Raw genomic sequence first — 20,157 nt, 5'->3', positions numbered from 1 at the left:
TTTTTCGGAAGTCTGAACTTTTCCCCCAACTCGGGTTTTAAAACCACACCTAGGAGCCTGCCCAGGGAACAAGGCCCTCATTGTTCCAGCCCGAGGAAGGAGCACGCTTCTTGGGGGCTTTCTGGGCATGACCCGCTCCCGGCCCTTACAGAAGGAAGAAGCTTTGTACTCGGAGCCTTTCTATTAGTGGAGAAAAGGAGCACTTACAAATATCTGTCAGTGGGGCTCATTCGTTAAGAGGAGATTCCCATTCTCATCAAATCTAAGGTTTCACTGGTACCAGATATTATCGGGCAACCTACTGAATTTTAAAAGCATCCTTTTTTTTTTTTTTTTTTAAGCTTTGATACTCTATTAGTAGATCAGAATCTAGTGTCCATCAGGTTTCTAATTTAACAGGATCAATTTCTGTTCCCTACAATGACTGTTCTGGTCCGTGCAATGCTGGATTAGAGAAACTGTCTCTCGGCGTATGTCCTGAACACGCGGAGTACACCGTGCCATCCCAACAACTCGCTCGCTTCCAAGATCAGGACCAGAGAGGGACCACAACACTCTTTATTCCAGAAAATCTGCTCATTGAAGGACTCTGTACAGTTTTAGGCACTTCAGGGATTTCTTTTAGAGGGCTCCTACTCCTTGCACTCCTCTGATACAGCAGAACCGCCATGGGCTTGCTAAACAAACATGTTTTCTCACCGGCAGCCTGGCAGAAACCTTTCCTTCCTGGGCATTTCCTTACTCCATACACGCAGTGGTACTGCAGTTTAGTACAGTCCCAAGTATAAGATGCCTTTTGCCATCATATTGTTTGTCTTGGGAGAAAAATGGCCAGATTCAAATCCACTAAAATGAAAATTAACTTTTTTTTTTTTTAAAATCTCTTTTAGGTGGTGTTGCGTCTTAGATACCAAAATCTCTCTGACAAAACAAGAATCAACGTTAGGGAATTACCTGGCCAGCCAAATCCTTTCTCTGGCCCAACACTGGACTCTGCACTGTTTTTAAGGAGACTTAATGATGCCACACTTCACATTTACCAATTAAACAGTAAATGCTAACTCAGCTTTGACTTCTCAGGGAACCCTCTTCCACTTATCCTGGGAAAATGAAAGCTGCTTTAAATCTTGAATGCTCTGAGTAATGCTTACAGAAATCATTCATTTCCCTGCTGATAAACTATGCCCATGTTTTCTGAAGGACCCAAGAGGGATTCCTAACAAATGGTCCCATCTCTGTCCTCCCAGACGCTAATTTATGGGTGTTTCCATGTAGAAAACACAGCTCGATGCCACGGCATTGATTCTAAGCTAATTATTCCAATTTCTTTTTCTTCAATTGATTTTAAAAGGTTGCAACTCCACTTGATATTCAACAAATCTGTAGCTGTCTTTTAAAAATATACAGAACGTATATTTCAAACACATGCAAGGTAAGAGGAAACGGAGTTTAAAAAGCATCTCAAGTAGCTACCCTGTTGTTTTTCAAATCAAAATGCACCAGGAGAAAAGCGAGAGGAAGAAGGTGTCTGCTAGTGGAGAATAAATGGTGGGATTAGAGCCCTCAGCATGAACACATTATTATTATTTATTATTTGCCAGCCCCCATACTGTGAAACGAACCTCAGCTGTCAGGTGCTTTTTCTCCATTGATTAATAAGGTGCAAACCATACGCTCTGCGTTCGGGTTTACCCTATGCAATCACCGTATTCTGTCAAGGGAAGAGGGATTTTCTTTGCTAGCCTAGGAAATCTGGGCCAAGCCCAGCAATCCTCGTCCAGGCACAGCTCTGTGCATTTCGGGGGGAGCTCTGCCAGAGCAGTGCTTAGCGAGAGCGGGATTCAGCTCTGATTTTAAGAGCGTGCAGAGACATAGGACAACTGAACGCTGCTGGTTATTCTGAATTACAGGAGTGAAACAGCACTGGAGGGATTGTATGAGGCATTCCTTAGGGACAGCCAGGGATGAGGGCACCTGAGCAAGTGGGAGAGCATCACCCTTCCTGTCCTCCTCCCAGGCTCTGGGGACACAGGTGACAGAGGCAAGTCGTGTAAGGAGGTGTCAGGGGGCTCAAGGGCAGCCTCAGGTATGTGCTGGCTCTGGCTGGGATGGAGTTAACCTTCCCTGCAGCAGCCCAAACTATGCTATGCTCTGCACTTGTAGCTAGAACAACCCTGATATTCCACCAGGGTTGTGTCCATCGCTGAGCAGGGCTGGCACAGCACCAAGACTCCCTGCAACCCGCCAGAGCCCCAGGCTGGCGGTGGGCGAGAGGTGGGGAGGGGACACGGCCAGGGCAGCTGACCTAAAGCAACCAGGGGGATATTCCACACCGTGTGGTGTCACACTCAGCCACAGAAGCTGGGAAAGGGGGGGGAGAAGGGGAGCTTTTATTATGAAAATGTCTGTCCTCCCAAATCACCACTGTGTGTGTTGAGGCCCTGCTTCCCAGGACGTGGCCAAGCATCGCTCATGGATGGGAAGCAGAAAATTAAAGTTTTTTTTTCCTCTTTGTTTCCTCATGGCCTTTGCTTGCTTTTTTTGCTTGCTCTTTAATTGAATTATCCCTATCTCAGCTCTTGAGCCTTTTCCTTTCCATCTTACCTTCTTCTCTCCCTTTTCTTTTGAGGAGGGGGAGTGAGAGAGCGGTTGTGGTGGCATTCAGCTGTCTGGCAGGGTAAAACACCACAGGTATTCACAGATCTTGTCTAAAGGAGATGCTACTTTTATAAAGTCAGAACAAAAAAAAGGAAAGACGTAGTTTGGATGGAGACTTGGAAAAAGTTTGCCTGGAAAATATGTCATTGCCAACAAACCCTCTGAGACAAAGCTTTTGGGAATCATTACTGCTCCTTCCCTAGAGTAGGAGCCCAACGGTACACTAAAGGGAAGGCTCCTAAGACACATCTGAGTGGAGCCTGGTGGCGTTTCCTGCTCACTCTTAAGAGGCTTTAGAAAGCAGATGGGAATGGGCAACCTGCGATTTCGCCACGCACTGCACCCAGCCTGGTGCCATCACCACTGCCAACGAGACTCCACTGCCAAGGCCTGACCTCAGCACGTGGGCTGGACAACCATCTACAATTCTTCCACTGAAAGCCTCATGACAGTGGCATAAAGTCTAGTGTTGTGCTAATGCTTTTGGGTAGGGGATGGCTCCAACAGCAAGCCATGGGGCACACCGAGCGAGCTTGTGTCTTCCAACACAGGGCTGTGTGACTTACCCCCACCGTTCTCCCCTCTGACCTTGTAGACTGCTAGAAGTAGCTCTGAAACTCCTTGTGATATTTTTCTAGCACTTAACTAATTTCCATGTGATTGGAAATGAAGTTTTATAGGCGTTGCTTCCTCACCAAAAACCTGGAAACTGTTGTCAACAGCAAAATACAGTGAATCTCAAACTAGTACTGCATCTTTACAATCTGTGCTAGGAATTTTAACCTCATTTTTCTTCCTCATTGGGACCAAGGCAGTTGATTTGCTTAAGCCTTTGTCAGCTCTATCTAAACAAACCATTTTCATGTTTTATATGCAAGTGTCAGATTCTGAGTTGAAGTCACACAAGCAATTTTTGGAAGAAGTGGCCTTCACAGGCTGGGAACTTGGAGCCTGGTAATAACACACAAACGATTCAAGACTTCAAACGGAGTGCATGTAGTGTGATTTAAGATATTGGCCCAGCAAGTCAAGGCAACTGCCCTATTCATCAATCCTTTGCTTTGAAGATTTCTAGCATTTAGTAAACACTTTTACAATTTAGGGCTGTGAAAACAGCACACATGTTCCCTGAATTTCACATGGCCTTGTACATATAGCAGCTATGCAACATTTGAAAATAACATTTGACAAGAGATGACGGAAGCTTTAAAGAATCATGGATACACCATAAAAAGAGTCTTTCAAACCTAACAGTTTCACAATCAGAATTTACATTCATGTGAAAGCAGACGGCTGACTGTAACCTGTCCTGACTCATTTAGCACTTAATCACTTGCATTTAATAGGGAAGCTGGTTATCCAAATTAGGGTTTATTTTGATATCTCATTTTTCTTTCCCAATAGCTATCCACTTACTTACAACCCGATGATGTGTTCTACCAAACTAAAAGCACATATCAAGCCTGACTTGTCACTACTGGTGTATCTCCTTTTAGCACTGTGTTAAGTCTCTACAGCGGAGTTCCTCGACAGCAACTTATTTATGTATTTTACTGACTTCTTCTGCCAATCATCTCCTGTGGAATTTCCTCAAAGAGTGTGCTTGTGCGCCCACAGCAGAGCTGCAGTCAACATCCCTGGCTCCTTGACACAAAGGATTAAAACCTGGAAGAAGGACACGGTTCACAGGGCTGCTCTGCACATCCGTCACCTTTGCCAAGAGCAATGGGATTGATTGCTAAAGACCCTATATCCCTCTGACACTAACAGCCTTACAGCTGCTCTACAAAGGACAAAGACAAGCAGATCCGTCACTGTCCCACCCACTCTGGTCTAATTCCCTGTAGAAAAGAGGAACACCTCAGGCATCTGAGTTCTCAAATCCCAGCCCTGCTTCCATGACCCCCAAACCACAACATTTCTGCCACAGAAAAGGATGCAGCCAACAAGTGAGCGTGGACTCAAATTAGCTCCTGGGATTCTTAAACAGTCAAAGGTGTAACTTCACATTGCAACAGTGATACAAAACCCAAATCCTGCGTGCCTGCCCCTTGCCCTGTGAGCAGCAGTGCTGCATGCTGGGGGGCTATCTCTTTAGTAAGCTGAGCAAAAAACCTCAGGTCTAGCAGGTAAAGGCCTGTCTTGTTCCTCCAGGATGATGAATAAATGGATGACCTCAACGTGCAATTTATTCCAAATAGCAGCAGTGAAAAGGTGTGAGGTTGCCTCTCTCCTCCCAAAGGATGACAAAGAGGGAGAGGAGCGAGGCAGCTCTGCATGCCTTGGCTTTCCTCATCAGAAACATACACAGCTCCCAAGTGGCATCCTCGAAATATCACTGTATTCTCAGCTAACCACAGCTAATAAGACTCGATTCATAAAGAAGCCATTTCTATTTAGGCTAGGCTCTATCACAACATTTATTTTATCCTGCAGAGCTTTTGATTTTACAGCATTCTTGAGACTATCAGGATTTTACATGTAGAGAATCTGCATATTGGGATTTTGTCATTTGGGCCTGTTGATTGGATCCCAGGGAATTATCCACATTTGAGCTCTGCTTGCCTAGGGCCAAATACACTAATTCCACTTCCAAATGCATGTCTCTTGGTTGGCAGCTCAGCCTCTGCACTAGATTATCTCTACCTACAATTTAATTAAAAAGTAATCACCCTTTGCTTCACTCATCTGGGACTGACTGCTGTGAAACACACACGCATACGCCAACCATTACTTACGCGATACACTTTGCTGGACAGAATGAGCACGGAAAAGGCTCGGAGGAGTTTTCCTGCCGAGCCTTTTTAACAAATGATCACGTTCGTTCACACTGAGGGAGAGAAAAAATAAATACATCAGTGAGTAACCAGGTAATTTCAGGATAAAAGTCAACTATATTCAAAGTATTGGCAGCTTCAACTTTGTCAGTATTTGAGATGGTTGCAGCATGATATATATTTTTTTAATTGCACACTATCAAGAGTACGCTCTAATAATGGAAACGCCTCCTTTCTAAGGCCACTTTTTAGAGTTTACATTTAGTTCATCCATCCCTAACATCACAACCATTGTGATTTCTGAATGTGTGATGTTGATGAAATGTTACAAGCCATATCAAATTTCTGACACATCAAGCAATATAGAACATTTAAAAGACTTCTGAGTATTATGTGCACAAATCGTAGCACCCACAAACCGTCTTAGAGAGAAAACGCAATGAATTGGGGCTTAACACATGGTAAAAGGCTTCTATCACACCAACAAAATGGCCCCAAACAACCAAAGGCGGCACCATTGTTAATTTTGACTTCTGAAGAAGGTTTTCATTTTTTTTTCACCTCCAACATCAGAAAGAAAACTTTCTATCCAGCTTTTGGTTAAAAGCCCTCTTTGGTTTATACAGTTCATGTTAAAGGCCTGAATTTACCAAAAGTAAAAACATAAACTTTGGGTGAAAAATAAAATAAGCTTTTCAATCAGTTGAAAGAGAAAACTGACTGGATTTAACATACGCATACGAGTCATTAGAGCTCCTGTCCACTCTGATTTTTACAAAAACTACTCATTTCATCATGAACTTTAAGCCCAGAATAGAGGGACAGCGGCTAAGGTTCTGACCTTTCAAAGCACGTAACTATGTATGCAAGTGGTGTAAAGTGCAATAGGGTTTTAAACAGCGCAGGTATCCAAACCTTTTTGAACTGGAGCCTCCAGTAACTGTTGTATATCAGATTATTAGGAAATACATATTATAGTCTATTTTAGTTCCTAGTTTGAGGGACTGGATTGTTTTTTCCCCCGTCTCACACCTATTCTTAACACTGAGATGGAGATAGTACACAGAAGGGATCTGCCTGCTAGTGCTGCTCCTGGCAGTTCCTTTATCCCATTTACACCACATTTACACTGCCTGCTTCCATTTTCGAAGTCTGCTTGTTTTTTTCATGCCTTCATTCACAAGTAATTCCACTGGTTACATGGCAAATGTAGATATACATCTGAAAGGCAAACGTTGGTATCTTTTCTGGGTTAGATTACAAGTTCACATATATTTGGTATATGAAATGGAAATCCCAACAAGCACAGCTGCTGCTGCCAACGAGCTCACAACAGCTTTACACAAACAACTCCCTTTCATTGAAGCAATTTGCTAACTTCAAACAAGAAAGTAAGCAAAGAGTCTCCGAGACGTCTATAACGTGTAACCCAGCCATGCAGGCTTATATTCCACTTAATATTCCATTAGGTTAATATCCAGACTCACAGTCCCATGTTCAGTGTGTAACTGGATGCCCAGGAAAGAAAGGGATCAATCCTCCCACCCTCCCCCACCCCTTTGTTTTTTTTCCTATGGTCTCTAAGCCCAGCCACCCAGGTTAGGAAATTGTACATCCTATGGACCCTTCCTTAAAAATCTTTAAAAATTGTCAGTATTTTCAGACACTTGGTCTCTTCTCCTCCTTCCCTTGCCACAGCAGAATCACACCTACAACAGATACACCAGGCTGCTTTCCTTGTCTGAAGTCAGTAGTATTTCCTAGGTAGTATATTCCTTCAGTAGATGTTGATGAAGGATTTGGAAGCAAAACTACAGATACCAACTGAAAGCATCAAAAAACTTTTAAGAGCTCTTGGATCCTAAGATCTGCACGCATTCAAAGAAGAATGAATTACAAGTTTCCACTAAAAACAGGGTTACAGTGCGGAAGCTTCTGAAGATCTTGGAAGATCCAACTTAGAAAAGAAAAAGACTGTCCGAGGAAAAGAAAACCAAGCATATAAAGAAAAAATCCACCTGCTCTAAGCAGGCAGCAGAATAGAACGTGTGTACTACAAAGGACCATCAGACAAGGGGATGGCAGGCACAAAGTGAGACATGAAATTTCTCTAAACTTAGGCTTACAGAGTTGACCGCCTCCAGAATCCAGAGTTACTGGTGCAGGTACTAACCAGCAGTGCTCTGTTGAGCAACCTCCTGCTGACTGCAGAAGACTTCTGGTAACTTGGAAGTGCACTGACCAAGGGCAGCAAAACGTTCAGAATGTACTAGTGGCCTGTGAGTGACACAAGTGGAATACTTGCTCATCTTCTGCAGGTAAAGGAGAACATACAGGTTGGGTCCACCCATCTCACCAGGAGAACCAGAGACTACTTAAAACATGGATCTTGAACTGATCAAAACTGGTAGCTCTAAAAGACAAGTAACAACATCTGCCACAAAATTCTGACACCGAGAATTGAGTTAACCAAGCCGACAAAAGGCATGATGAACAATATTTTTCTTTGCCCATCTACAGCAACAGATGAAGCACAAGATGCTTTCTGCTACAGGCCATTAATGGTTAGCTCCTTGGGCTTCTACATACAACGTGGGGAGAAAAGCGTGCTGTCAAGGGACTTCTGAACATGAGTGACACGTTACAGCTCTAAGGAAGCCAAAGCTAGACTATCTTTGATATTGCTAATTATAAACAGCAATTTCAAAAACTCTAGTCACATCTGTTTTTCCCGTTTGGGAAATTATATTGGATCTCGTCTATGCAGAGGAAGAAAATCTCAAGGAAAAATTAGAGCATTTGTGGTTTAAGTGCAAGTGATGATTAAACACGCTACAAGTCAAGACCAGTCAAGCAATATAAAATGAGCTCTTAATATGAAGTAGTAAATGCAACACAGCTCTTCAGAAACGGGTACGTATTTGATTTATTAACAGATATTAGATCTCCCAATGCAAACCCTGAAAGGAAAATAAAAGTGAAGTTAAGTGGATTACTTAACTACACCAGTGTTTGCACTGATACCGAGTCCCTGCTTTCAGAAGAGGTTTTCTGCTGCTGCCATCAGGTAACAAAAAAAATAAAGACTTCTCAGTCTTCCTCCGCTATAGCACAAAACTAGCGAAGACCTCAGAATCCCACAAAGGCACAAGATTAGTCCTTGCCCACAAAAATATTGCTTGTAAATCAATCCTGAGCATGAGCTGTGATTCTAAGTGTTAAATCTGCTTTCCAGTCACTGTGAGCCAGTGGCTAAGGATGCTAGTGGCTAAGGAGCCAGAGGATAAGGATGTCATCTTTAGACGCATCACAGCAAAAGAATAAAAGTTAACGAGATCACGTGCTGAATATTGGATGTAGCTGTGTTTATACTCAAGACCTAAAAATGCTGTCAGAGTGAAAGAAATCACAAACCCAGACATCCTGATGGGAGCCAGTGACCTGGAAAGTGACAGTGAAATATGCTTAAGTTGGTTGGTTAGTGACCTCGGAAGGGGTAAGGGAGAAACATCATCTATCTGTAATTACACACAGGACACAGCACACAGACAAAATGCTTGGTACTAGAAAAAATAAACAGGAGCTCAGAACAAAAACTAGGAAAAATGTCCCAATTCTGAGGGTTAATTATTCAGGTAATCTAAAACCAGACAGAGTTGTTATCAATAACAAAGAATATCTGGTGCAAGGAATATCTTTCAATGGCTCCCTCAGAGGGCCAAGATGACTTGAGCCCACAAATTCGGTAAGTGGATACCAAATTAAAAGGTGAACTAAAGTCATCATGTTAATTCATAACAAACAGTATTTTCCATTCCATGAGTAAAATAACTCTTCCATTTTTATATCTGAGTTGCTCTGAGGTGTCAACAGGGACTTTCATTTTATTTGTGTGTGTTCTCCTCTCACTCCTCACAAAAGCAAGCAGCCCTTAAATCCAGGCAACAAACATCTGGCTTTACACATTCAAATGAGGAGCATCAAAACAAACAGAATAATTCAAAGCTGACCACAAGGTCCCGCTGGCTCATTTGCTCAAGTAATTAAAAAAAGATGAGCTTCACCACCAATTAACCTACTGAGCACTAATTAGTGTTAATGAGGATTTGCCGTACTTGGTAGAGCTTGATCCAGAATGCCCTCCCCAGTTCACTAATTGGCTGGTGGCAAAAGCAGGACTCACAAAGAAGGGAAGGTTAAAGTGGATGCAGGTGTCTCTTAAAACTGGATCTTCCCTGAGAAAACACGCACAGTTTATCTTAAAAATAAACAAATAAATAAAAATTCAAGGCCTCCCACCCTTCTCTCACATGAATCAAACTCTTACGAAATGAGTTTTTTTTTTATTATGATTTACTACTGGAGATATAAGGCACAGGCACACCAAATGGGCAAAGATGCTTAGCTGCTATTGTTTTTGACTTGCTGCCCTTCTGGATCATTCAGAATTTGGTCAGACATGTATGAAATGATCTGGTTTTGTTTCCTGCCTTTCCACTTTCTTGAAGGCAGACTTGAGCTATCACTGAAGCCTCACTAAGGCTGCTAAAAACTACACAAAACACAGAAATGTTTATATTCCAGCTGCCGTCTCTCCACTTTAATAGCACCCAATGAACCAATGGCAGAGGCATGGCTGTTCAGTTCAGCACACCCAGTGTTACCCTCATGGGTAAGCCCAGAAGACAAGAAAGCATGTGGAAGTTTTCCCCATCATTTCAATAGCTATAAATCCCCTTGCCCTACCGCCTACAGGTGCTGTATCACCTTTTCTTCTGTCCTATGCTACTGCCATGGCATCAGCAACATAAATCACTGTACAGCTTGGTTTAAACCAGAAAACCCTGCAAAGCTCAGGCTGAAATTCTGTCCTTAATTCTATGGCATTCCTCCTACCCATATGCACTTTCAAATGGCACAGAAGATGAACCTTTGTTTAGCAGCTTTATTCCCCACTATCACATTCTGTTAAGCACCTCGTTCTCCAAGCAGCCCTAGCTGCTTGCATTCATCTCCTGGTGCAAGTTACATCCTGGAACTTGCTGTCATTGCACTACAACAGCAGGGAGGAAGGGGAGAAGAGAAAAAAAAAATTGCAAAACATCCAGTGTGGCTGAACAAGTAAAAAGATCAGAAGTTTCTGTCCCTGACATCTTCAGCTGCGGATCTGATTTTGAGGGGCGAAGAGGATGCTGCTCTCTCCCTTTTTAGAATTTAGAAATAAAACACGGTAATTAATTTCTTCCATACATTCCATAGAGTAATTTACACAAGTTTGTTGTTTCTTTGTTGATGTGATTCTGTCTCTGAAAGCTGCATCAACATAAAATATGAAGAGAAAGAAAAAAGGTCTGACACAACCAGACTCCTCCAGCTTTGATCAATCAATCACCGAGCCATTTACAAGCAGATTGTTGATTTTCATTTCAATCTCTTGGTTCTCAAACTCCATTAAGTTTCTCCTAAAGGTTAATTAGAGGTTCAGGTGTGACGAATTTTACATCATGATGACCTGGCACGGCGTGGGGGGGGTGGTGGCTCGCAGACCCCTCCCCAGCTGCTAGAACATACCAATTATTCCTGAGGACGCATTCACTTCTCACCAGTTCCATCCCTCACCTTTAGAGCTCCGTAACACTGCTGAAGCAGTGTCAGTCATGGCTCTGATGGACAAAGAGTAATGCAAGCCAGGCAAAGGCTGTGCCCGCACCTTTGTAACTGGCCTGAGGAGACCTATTAACCTTCCTCATGTACTCCATACTCCCCGCTGCCTGACTGCACTCCAGCACAGCCACAGGCCTTGATTTAACTTGTTTTCTCCCAGTTTAGGCTCAAGTGCATTACTCAAATTCACGTAACGGAGCTGTTAAACTGCAGTTATGCAGCGGGCAGAGAGATGACAACGAGCGCAGACTTGGCATAAGGAGAATGGAAAAAAAAAAACTTTCTTACAGACCAGGAGCTCAAAATTGAGCAAGCGTGCAAGTATGCTCAAATGCGAGTCACACCGAAGCTGAGGATTTGGCAAAACCCTGTACACTCACATACCCAGAACAACCCCAAGGCTTTGGAAGAAAGGGCTGCGCACGTGGAAGTTGCACCCTGAGCAAATACGCCTCCAAAGCCCAGAGGATGGAGGTATCACAAAAATAAATGGCCCTCCAACAGAATAGTCAAAGTAGCAGCTATGGGCTTCTTCTGGTTTCTCTGCCTTGATCCACGAAGGGGAGATGTTATTTTTGGTTATCTGTCGTTGGATTGCAGGAATGTTTTACTATGAGGTCAATCAGGGTAGGAGGTCTTTTTAATTTAAAAGGCAAACAGGCATTACTGATAATGAAGCTGCAGTGTAATCAAAGGAAATCTCCAGAGCATTTCACAAGGAAGTGTCTGAGATTTTTAAGTGGCAAAACAAAAATCAGCATTTTCTTTGCTGAGTCAGTGTCTACACACACTGCTTTATCACTCAGGATGCAGCTGAAATAAGGAGACATCCAAATCCAAGCCCTTTCTGCCTTCTTCTGTAAACACTTGGTGAGCCACCAACAAAAAACAGGCCGTGGCTAGAAGACCAAAGGGTCTAGAAGACCAGGCCGTGGCTAGAAGACCAAGCACACAGCACAGGGAAGCGTGGCCCGTACCACTTGCAGGCTGAGAGGTGCAAGAAGTTACCTATCACAGGCAACTCCTGCACCAACACAGCCAGGCTCTAGGGAGTGCCAAGTCCTGGCTAAGGGTTCAGCAAGAACTGACTGCCCAGGGAAGCTGGAGGCATTGCGTCCTGCCATGGGATAACATCTCCAGGTGGTGTTACCTCAGCAGCTCTCCTCAGCTGCTTCCCAAGTATGTCTGCCACAGGTGAGAACTCCCTTTCTTGAGACAGAAGGTGGCTTTTTAAGGAACTTGCCTTCTTTACAAGTTATTTTTGACATTATCCGGCCAAGTATGTAAGCATCAGATGTGTTTGGATGTGCAGCCTCTCAACACCAACTTGGAGCACACCTAGCAGCCAAGCAGTGGTGACTTCTCCAGGTCTGCAACGCGTGGCACCGAGCTCTGCTCACAGCCACTGCAAGCTGTTCATCCTGCCTGGACGTGAGGAGGTTAACAGTGTCAGGCAACTCTGGTGGAAGCTCCGAAGACATCCTTTGTGGTCACCGAAGGTGCAGAAGCTGCTGAAACCAATCATCCACCCTGCTGCAACTGTTCAGGAGTTGTTCAGGAGCAGCTGGAGAACCTGACTGCGCTCCCCACACCATCCCACTTCCTTCGGTTCATATATCCTGTGGAGCCATGAACAGCTGAGCTGATCCAACTGAGGAGATGTGGCAAGGATGGGACCGTATGACCACGGTTGGTGGAGAATGATCTGGGAAACACTTAGGCCAGCCCTGCACCTGCAAATAGGCACATAAACCCATAGCCCTCTCAAATGCCCTGGAGAAATGCTGTCATTACAGCTTGTGCTTTGGTAGTGTGATACTCTACCAGAGCAGAAGCTTTCCTTTCCCATCATATCTCAGAGGTTTGCATGCAGGACCCCCAGCACAGAAGCCAGCCTGCAGCAGGCCCCCAGCCAGGTGCACATGGGTCTACCCACATCGCCAAACCCCCTCGTGCCAGCACAGAACCACCTCACAGCAGCAGACACTCCGAGGCACATCATGGGTTTCTGCCAGCCCCATGTGCAACACTAGGGCTGTATGCTAAGTTTTGGGACCAAATTCTCCACTCTACGCCCACAAAATCCTCTTCGAGTTGGTCCTTAAAGTCGTATGGCTAAAAGAAGAACAAAGCTTTCCTTTGGGTGACAAGCAAGGATGATTTATATTTTCTTTTGTCATTACTGATGTCCTAATGGAGAAAAAACAAGCAGATTCCTCCCATGACTTCTGAAATCATTTGGACAATGCATTCTAGCCTTCATTTTCAAGGCTGCTATTCCTAAACTTTTCCAACCCTACTACTTCAAACAGAAGGTGGTATTACCGAGCACATTTTAAAAGCACCATTAAAAAAACATCAGATATAAAACATCACATGCCTCTCTGAAAACCAACAAGCCTAAGACAATAATAAATGAGATCTCTCTAGTCAGAGTGCCTTCCATTTGTAAGCACTGGAAACATTAAGCATGTGTTTATGCACTTCATAACTTGGGGGTAGGGGTAGGCCTAGGCCTCACTGTCAGCTGTCCCAAAGCCAGTTAACATAAAGCTGAAGCTGCTCAATTTTGCCTTCAGCCTTTCCAAAATGTGGAAATTGATTCAATTTAAACCTCTGAAAGGCAAAAATGGCTAAGTATGACTTGGTGCTTTTCAACTACCCTCCCTTCAGTATCAGTGCTGTTTACTTCTCGTCCTTAAGTGCCTCACTTTGCACTTAGTCTAGTGGGTGCTTGGTCGTATCCTCTACAGATAAGGTGGCAATACTGTTGCAATCATAACATTCTTTTCCTAGTCACTCATATTTTTTCAGAAGTAGTCACCTTGGAGGTTGAAGTTTTCCATGCTTGCTCTATACACACAGGTGTGGTGTTTTGATTTGTTTTTAAAACACATTTTGAGTAAACATAAAATAACTTGCGATCAAAAACTCTAAAACCTTTCCTACCATTTTTCTCCAGCGTTTTTTTTTTTCCCTAAAGAAAAGGAGAACAACAGCTTGCAGCAACAACAAAGACTGATGAGTTTTGAAAGTGTCTGGATACAATTTAGAGCAAAGCCCAGGACATTTGGTTGATTTGGAAAAAACAAAAACCAAAACACGAACCAAATTGTTTTTCTTTAAGCTTAAGTATTTTGAAATTGTCCACTAAGTATTCAATATCTAGTACAACTTTTTGTCTTCTTGTCCTTGCTAGAAGTAACTCACTACTTTAATCTTTGCCATGACTGCCTACCATCAGAGGAGGAACGCTGCTGCCCTCCCTCTCCTCGGAGACGTGTCAGCCAGGGCAGGAGCCAGGGCAAGACTGCTGAAGCCATTACGCTGGAGTAGTTGTTATGGAGCACTTCTCCTGCTGTGCAGCCTAGAGGGAAGATTTCTTCTTCTCTCCCCTGCCGAGATCCCTGGTGCCCGACCCAGTAACTCAGGATTAGGCATCAGAGAGACTGGCCCCTTAATCAGTTTTATCTCGTCTTGTTATGTTCCTTTTTTTTTCTAATCTTCCCTTTCAATTTACAGTTTCATTTTGGCCTTTGTGCTGATACTGTACCTCCGTCAACTTTGACTTCGCTTGCAGATTTGATCACAGCCCTAAATCCTTCTCCAGGTCACCAGGTTTTAACCTTATTTGTGCACTGGATCTCCCTCAAGGTTATGTGATAGGCACAATCAGGATGTGAAGTAATTAATTGCACTGGAAAAGGGGCACGTCAGCTCCAACTGGTTCGTGCTAGCAGCTGGGCACTTGGGTCCCCGGTGCCAGCAGGAGCGTGGTAATCCCTCCTTCATCCCCCCACCAGATTCTGACATCTCCTCCCTGTGCTCCCTGCCACCCCTGCCCCACTCAAAGCAGAACCAGGCCTGGTAACTTGTAAGTGCCTCACAAATACAAGGCTTAAAAATGCCAGAAATTATCAGTGCTTACTAAAATGAGGCAGTAATGTGGCAATTTTTTACTGCCACGGGACAGGCGGGAGAGTGGAAGGGACAAGTGTAAAATAAAACAAAATAAAGCATTTTCCATCTACCACACATGAACGTCTACCATATGGAATCAAAGAATTTAACAAAAAAGCACTGATATCATTTTATGTGCATTTTGCTAGTAAAAGGAGTCTAATATCTTTTTACTAGTAAAGCTGCAAGGAAAAATCGTAAATATGCCAGTCACTTTGTTGTGTACGCTGGTGGAGAAATCTCGCCTTTCCTTTCCAGAAATGGTGTGAAGACCATCTGGAAAAATTGATAAAAAAAAAGCCTCTGAAACCTCAAAACCAAAACATACCTCTCCCCTCTTCAACCTCGTTTTACGCTCAGCTGCACTGGATGGGCCTGACTCAGATCACGGTCACGCATATCCACACACCAAAGTCAGCGCACTCACGAAGCAAGGACTTGGCTCCAAACACCCAGTGCTGCTTAACTGGTTGAAAATGCAAGACTGAGTTTGTCTTACATAGGATTCGTTGTACCTGCTGATGAGAAGGGGCCTTACTGGCACGGTCTCCCTGTTCGAGTGGATGTAATTTGGAATGCATCACTAAAGAGACAAAATGCTTTGAAATATAATGAGCCCAAGCCTTGTTCCTCTTGATGTGAATGAAAACACTCGCCTCTTCCTCAGCAATGAGGAGATCAGGTCCTCAAACTCATTCACAGGTTTGTTAAAAGAGGAAAAATAAGACAATTTTAGCGTTTCTGCTCCTGCCCAGGCAAGGCTGGAGGCTCCACTGCCCTCAGCGACGTGCGCAGCCCCAAGCCCATGCGGGGCATCCCTCCTCCTCCTCCCCAGGGACCCATGGGGTGGGCAGCTCTCCACGAGTGCCTGTGCCAGCTGAGTGAGCGACTACCCACCCCGTCACACCGCTATTGAAATGAGATAGGCGTCTGCGCTCACCCACCACATAAAACCCAGGCTGAGATCACTACGACAGCTTGCTCTCAGGGTGAGAGCCAGTCATGCGCGTTTCACTCAAGCAACGGGCAGCTCTGGTGAAAAGCACTTAAGTGAAAGAGGATCTCCACCAAAGGGGACAAACAGCGGAGAGACTGTGGAGGGACTGTAGTTTCAGGTACAATGAAAACCAGCATTTGTTTTACAAAGTGGAAATAAAAGAAAGAGGTGGTTAGCCATCGTCAGCATGCTTCTGGAAGTAGGCGAGTAAAAAGGCATCCTGTGAAAAATGCTGCGTGAAAGCATGATGCTGGGTTTCCTTGTCAGCTGCAGCCCTACCAGTTAGTTCAGTTCTCTGTTAAATAAAACACATGGTTTCCAAAATTTCCAAATGATTTGAAGAAATTGCTCCCAATACTTAGGCAATGCAAGCACTTACCCACAACACTGCAGATGGGCCCTTCAGCTCCTTGTAAAGCAAGTGAATGATGAAAGCTGCATCGCTCTTCAATATCAAATACTCTCCTAATCCCAGCCACCAAATGATTACAAAATGGAACAGAAAAACAACCAAAAAGCTACTTTCAAAGGGGAGCCCAAGGCAGAGAAACCCTCCACAACAGGAAATCTACTGTCACAAAGACTGTGCCGCACACCTTTGTTTGCTCGCCATTCGTGGGCCATCGGAGGGCTGACGTGATGTGGGTTTCCAAAATAAAGTTTGTTTTGGTCACTAGTCGGGCTTTAGTCCACCTGAACTCCTGCTGACTTCAATGAGAGGTTAGATGGAGTGAAAAGTGAATGAAGACTTGAAGATTTGGCCCTTTATGTGCCAAGACTTTGTTGTAAACATACCTCAAGACACACACAAAAAAAAATCCCTGCAGCTGAACTCAATGCCACTTTTGAACACAAATCTGTCGAAAACCTGCTTGTTTTCTTTGTGTAAATCTTGCATGTTAACATGATTAGCTCTGCTGGGCAGGTGTCTCCACATGTCCCTGTTTGCTTTGGCACACGAGCTGCCCCTCTCACCTCTCTGAATTCATGTAAATTTGGTGCTAAATCCTGCCCTTTGTTACATGAGAGTGCCAGGCAGCCCTCTCCCCTCCCGCACCACGGCTCGCTCATGTTGCGGCCAGGCTGGATGCCAGCCCAGCACTCCTGGGTGCCAGGCTGGGGAGGACCAACGCGGGTACTCATCTTCCACAAGCTGGCGTGTGAGCATGACACGGGGTCCCTCGCTAACCCCTCACTGCATGCTCCTTCCTCTGCTTCTCAAACAATTTCTGGAGTTGCTGGTTTTCAAGGGATTTTCCCCTGCTTAAGTCCCCTGCTCCTGGAATTGTCTGATTTTGTGATCACTGCAGCTTCCACGAAAAATAAAAGTAAGGTTTTAGGTGTCCAGATGTGATATAGAGAAAAAATGAGATCCTGACCCTACATCTCAGAACAATACACTTAATATCATCCCTTCAAGCATCACACTAGTGTTATTTGCAGGGTATTTGGGACCCAGCTATAACACTCAAAGTACCGATGCTCTTCCCTGCTAAAACCATCCCCCATCTACCATTTGCTTGCTCACTTACCATTGGTAAGGCAAAAATGTGCACCTGCTTTTTGAGATCAATAAAAGCAAATACAAACTTTCAGAAACTGCTCAAAGGTCCCAAGATTCAGAAGGATACAACTGGCACTAACAGTCAGGTTTTTTTTATTAACCTAGAAAAATGTCTCTAGCAAGAACAGTTGCAAGGGTGAAGACCTTCTGAAGCGGGACGTGGATATTTGGGTACCAAGTGGCACAGGCAGATCTCCAAGGGCTCCTACCCAAACTGCAGGGAGGACCCAGGTGCTGTCCTCCTCCTGCTTTACAGCAATTCGGCTGAGCCACTGCAAGTGCTGGCACCCTGTTGTGCATGTCTCGATGCACTCACTGCCTTCCGGGGTTCGTGAATCAGTTTTTGTTTAGCAGAATAATCCATCCCCATCTTGCACCTCATTTTTCTCCAAAGGTCTAGGCAATGATAAAAGCAATTAGCTCCCTAAATCCCTCTCTTATCTGTAATTGGGTGTGATTTTTTTTGTTGTTTGTGAAAAACACTGCACAAAAATAGTGTCCGCTACGTGTGACAGGAAACCAGGCCCTGATGACAGCCAGCTTATCTCCCACAGCTGCCTGAACAAACCAACACCTAATGGCTGTGTTTTCAGGAACACTTCCAGCCAAGAGCTAACACTGGCACTTAGAGGTGACGGGCAGACCTGTGCAGTTTTAATACAGCTCTTTGCTTTCCATTAGAAATGAGGGGACTCCGGTACCACCCCCTTCCTGCATGTCGTCACACCGCCAGAAATACCCTTAGAGCAAGGGGTCTGCTGGTAGCAGGGGAGAGCAGTGCACGCATCTTGGCACTCCTCATTTCTACTGGCCTCAAGGACGCTTTTAGAAAATAATATGAACCAGAGATGCTGTAAGTGCAGTAAGGTCCCTCTCTGCCTCTTTCCCACCCTCACCCGTCCCTTTGGACAAGGGCAGGATTTCAAGCAGGTGTGAAAGAGCCAGGAGACAAACAAAAGAGATAAAAGGCAGAGCGACTCTGAAGAGCACTCAGGAGGCCACATCACAAGCACAGCACACCAGCTCCTAGCAGGCAGAAGCATTCTACCATTATCTAGTTCACAGATGGACCACCCAGAAAATCTGGGAGCAATTAGGAAGAAGAACAAACAAATGCGTGGAAAGAAGGGGGGAGGGAGAAGGGGAAGGAGGGCCAGAAGGGATTCCTTACATCATCTCCATGCAAGCGTTTCGAGAATGAAGTGAAGCTATATGGAGGAGGAATGCAGATGAAAGAGTTTGCAGTGAGAATGCAATAAAATAAAAGGCTATGAAAACATACGGGGTATGAATGAATTACAACGTGGCCATTAAACTTACAAAAAGTCAGGACAGTGTGTAAACAGAGAAGAAACCCATCAAGTTCTAGGGGACATGTACACGTGCTTATAAACAGATTAAACGCTGTCTCTGTCACTGCTAACAGTGCATCAACCTGCCTTCCAACCCATGGATTCAGCATGCAAAAAGCTGATTCACTTTCCCATGTGGCTGTCAGCAACTGGCACTTAACACCGGCAGGAAAACACAAATGCAACTTCGTCCTAGACATGGATAGGAACCACAGCACCAAGGAGCTCCTACCATCAGGACCGCGTGTCTGGGAACAGCAAGTCCTCAGCAGGACCCGATCCCACTTGCTTGGCAACTGACTGGCCTAGCCATCAGCAGGTGTCAACACAAAGCTGCACTTCTTGTGCACTTTGGCTGGGAGGCTAACTTGATCTTGGTAGCAAGCGCTTCGGCTCCAACTGGCTTCAAGGTGTCTACTCAGGCCTCTAAAGGCAAGGCCCGTTTTTAATGAAATGGCGGATTTCAGGCAGCTTTGTTGCTTTTAGTTGTGGCACACAGAACATCATCTTTGTTGATGAGCACTGCAAAGTTTTCTTTTTCTTTTTTAAATGATTTGGTATGCAGTTTGCGACTTCTGCAAGTGAGCACAACTTAAATACTCTGTTTGCAGCACCCAAAAGTCACAGAGGAAAGCTAACTCAAAATAAAACCTGAACATACCAAGCATTTTGAAATGATTTTAATCAGTAACACTGTGTTTACTTTGTCTTGGCTTGTGAGAAGCGTACTCTGATCGCTAAGGCCATCTTACAAACACACTGAAGTTCACAAAAGCATCTTTTAAAAACTTTTCAGTTTACTATAATCTTAGTAAACTCACTCCCTGATAATTTTCCCTAAAAAAATGGGCTTATTAACTCAAAAGTTCAGTTGAAAAATCTACTATCCACTCATCTTAGCAGCAGCTACAATATGGCAATTAGTTTACCTTAGAATAGACATCAAAGGCTGAAAGGATGACCCTGCCCTGTAAGAACAAAATCTTTTAAAAGCTCCATTCCACTCAGTTTGCTAGTTTATAAGGTTTGCTAAAATCCAGTTTAATGATCATGTAGTTTCTTAGCAAGTCATGTGGTGCCATATTGTTTAGGGAACAGAAGAGTTAGTTCTAAAACCTTTTTGAACTCGGCGAGCTTTTCCGACTAGCTGATGCAGAACCACATTCTACGAGGGTAAATGAAACT

The 20,157-nt window shown here is 44.3% G+C and overlaps 1 protein-coding gene across 8 annotated transcripts in view; it reads right to left on the bottom strand.

Annotated features, from left to right (window-relative positions):
• Positions 1-20,157, bottom strand: part of LOC308188390 (phospholipid-transporting ATPase IB-like) — a 302,947-nt gene that overhangs the window by 3,818 nt on the left and 278,972 nt on the right. For all 8 annotated transcript variants that reach the window (XM_080577315.1, XM_080577312.1, XM_080577316.1 and 5 more), the window contains one exon: positions 5,397-5,488. In XM_080577315.1, the coding sequence (XP_080433441.1) occupies positions 5,397-5,488 (92 nt within the window). The remainder of the gene's footprint in view (positions 1-5,396; positions 5,489-20,157) is intronic.

The sequence above is a fragment of the Anser brachyrhynchus genome, assembly GCF_964034855.1.
Source record: "Anser brachyrhynchus genome assembly, chromosome: 1".
Taxonomy (NCBI): Eukaryota; Metazoa; Chordata; class Aves; order Anseriformes; family Anatidae; genus Anser; species Anser brachyrhynchus.
This window is presented reverse-complemented; position numbering and strand designations above follow the sequence as displayed.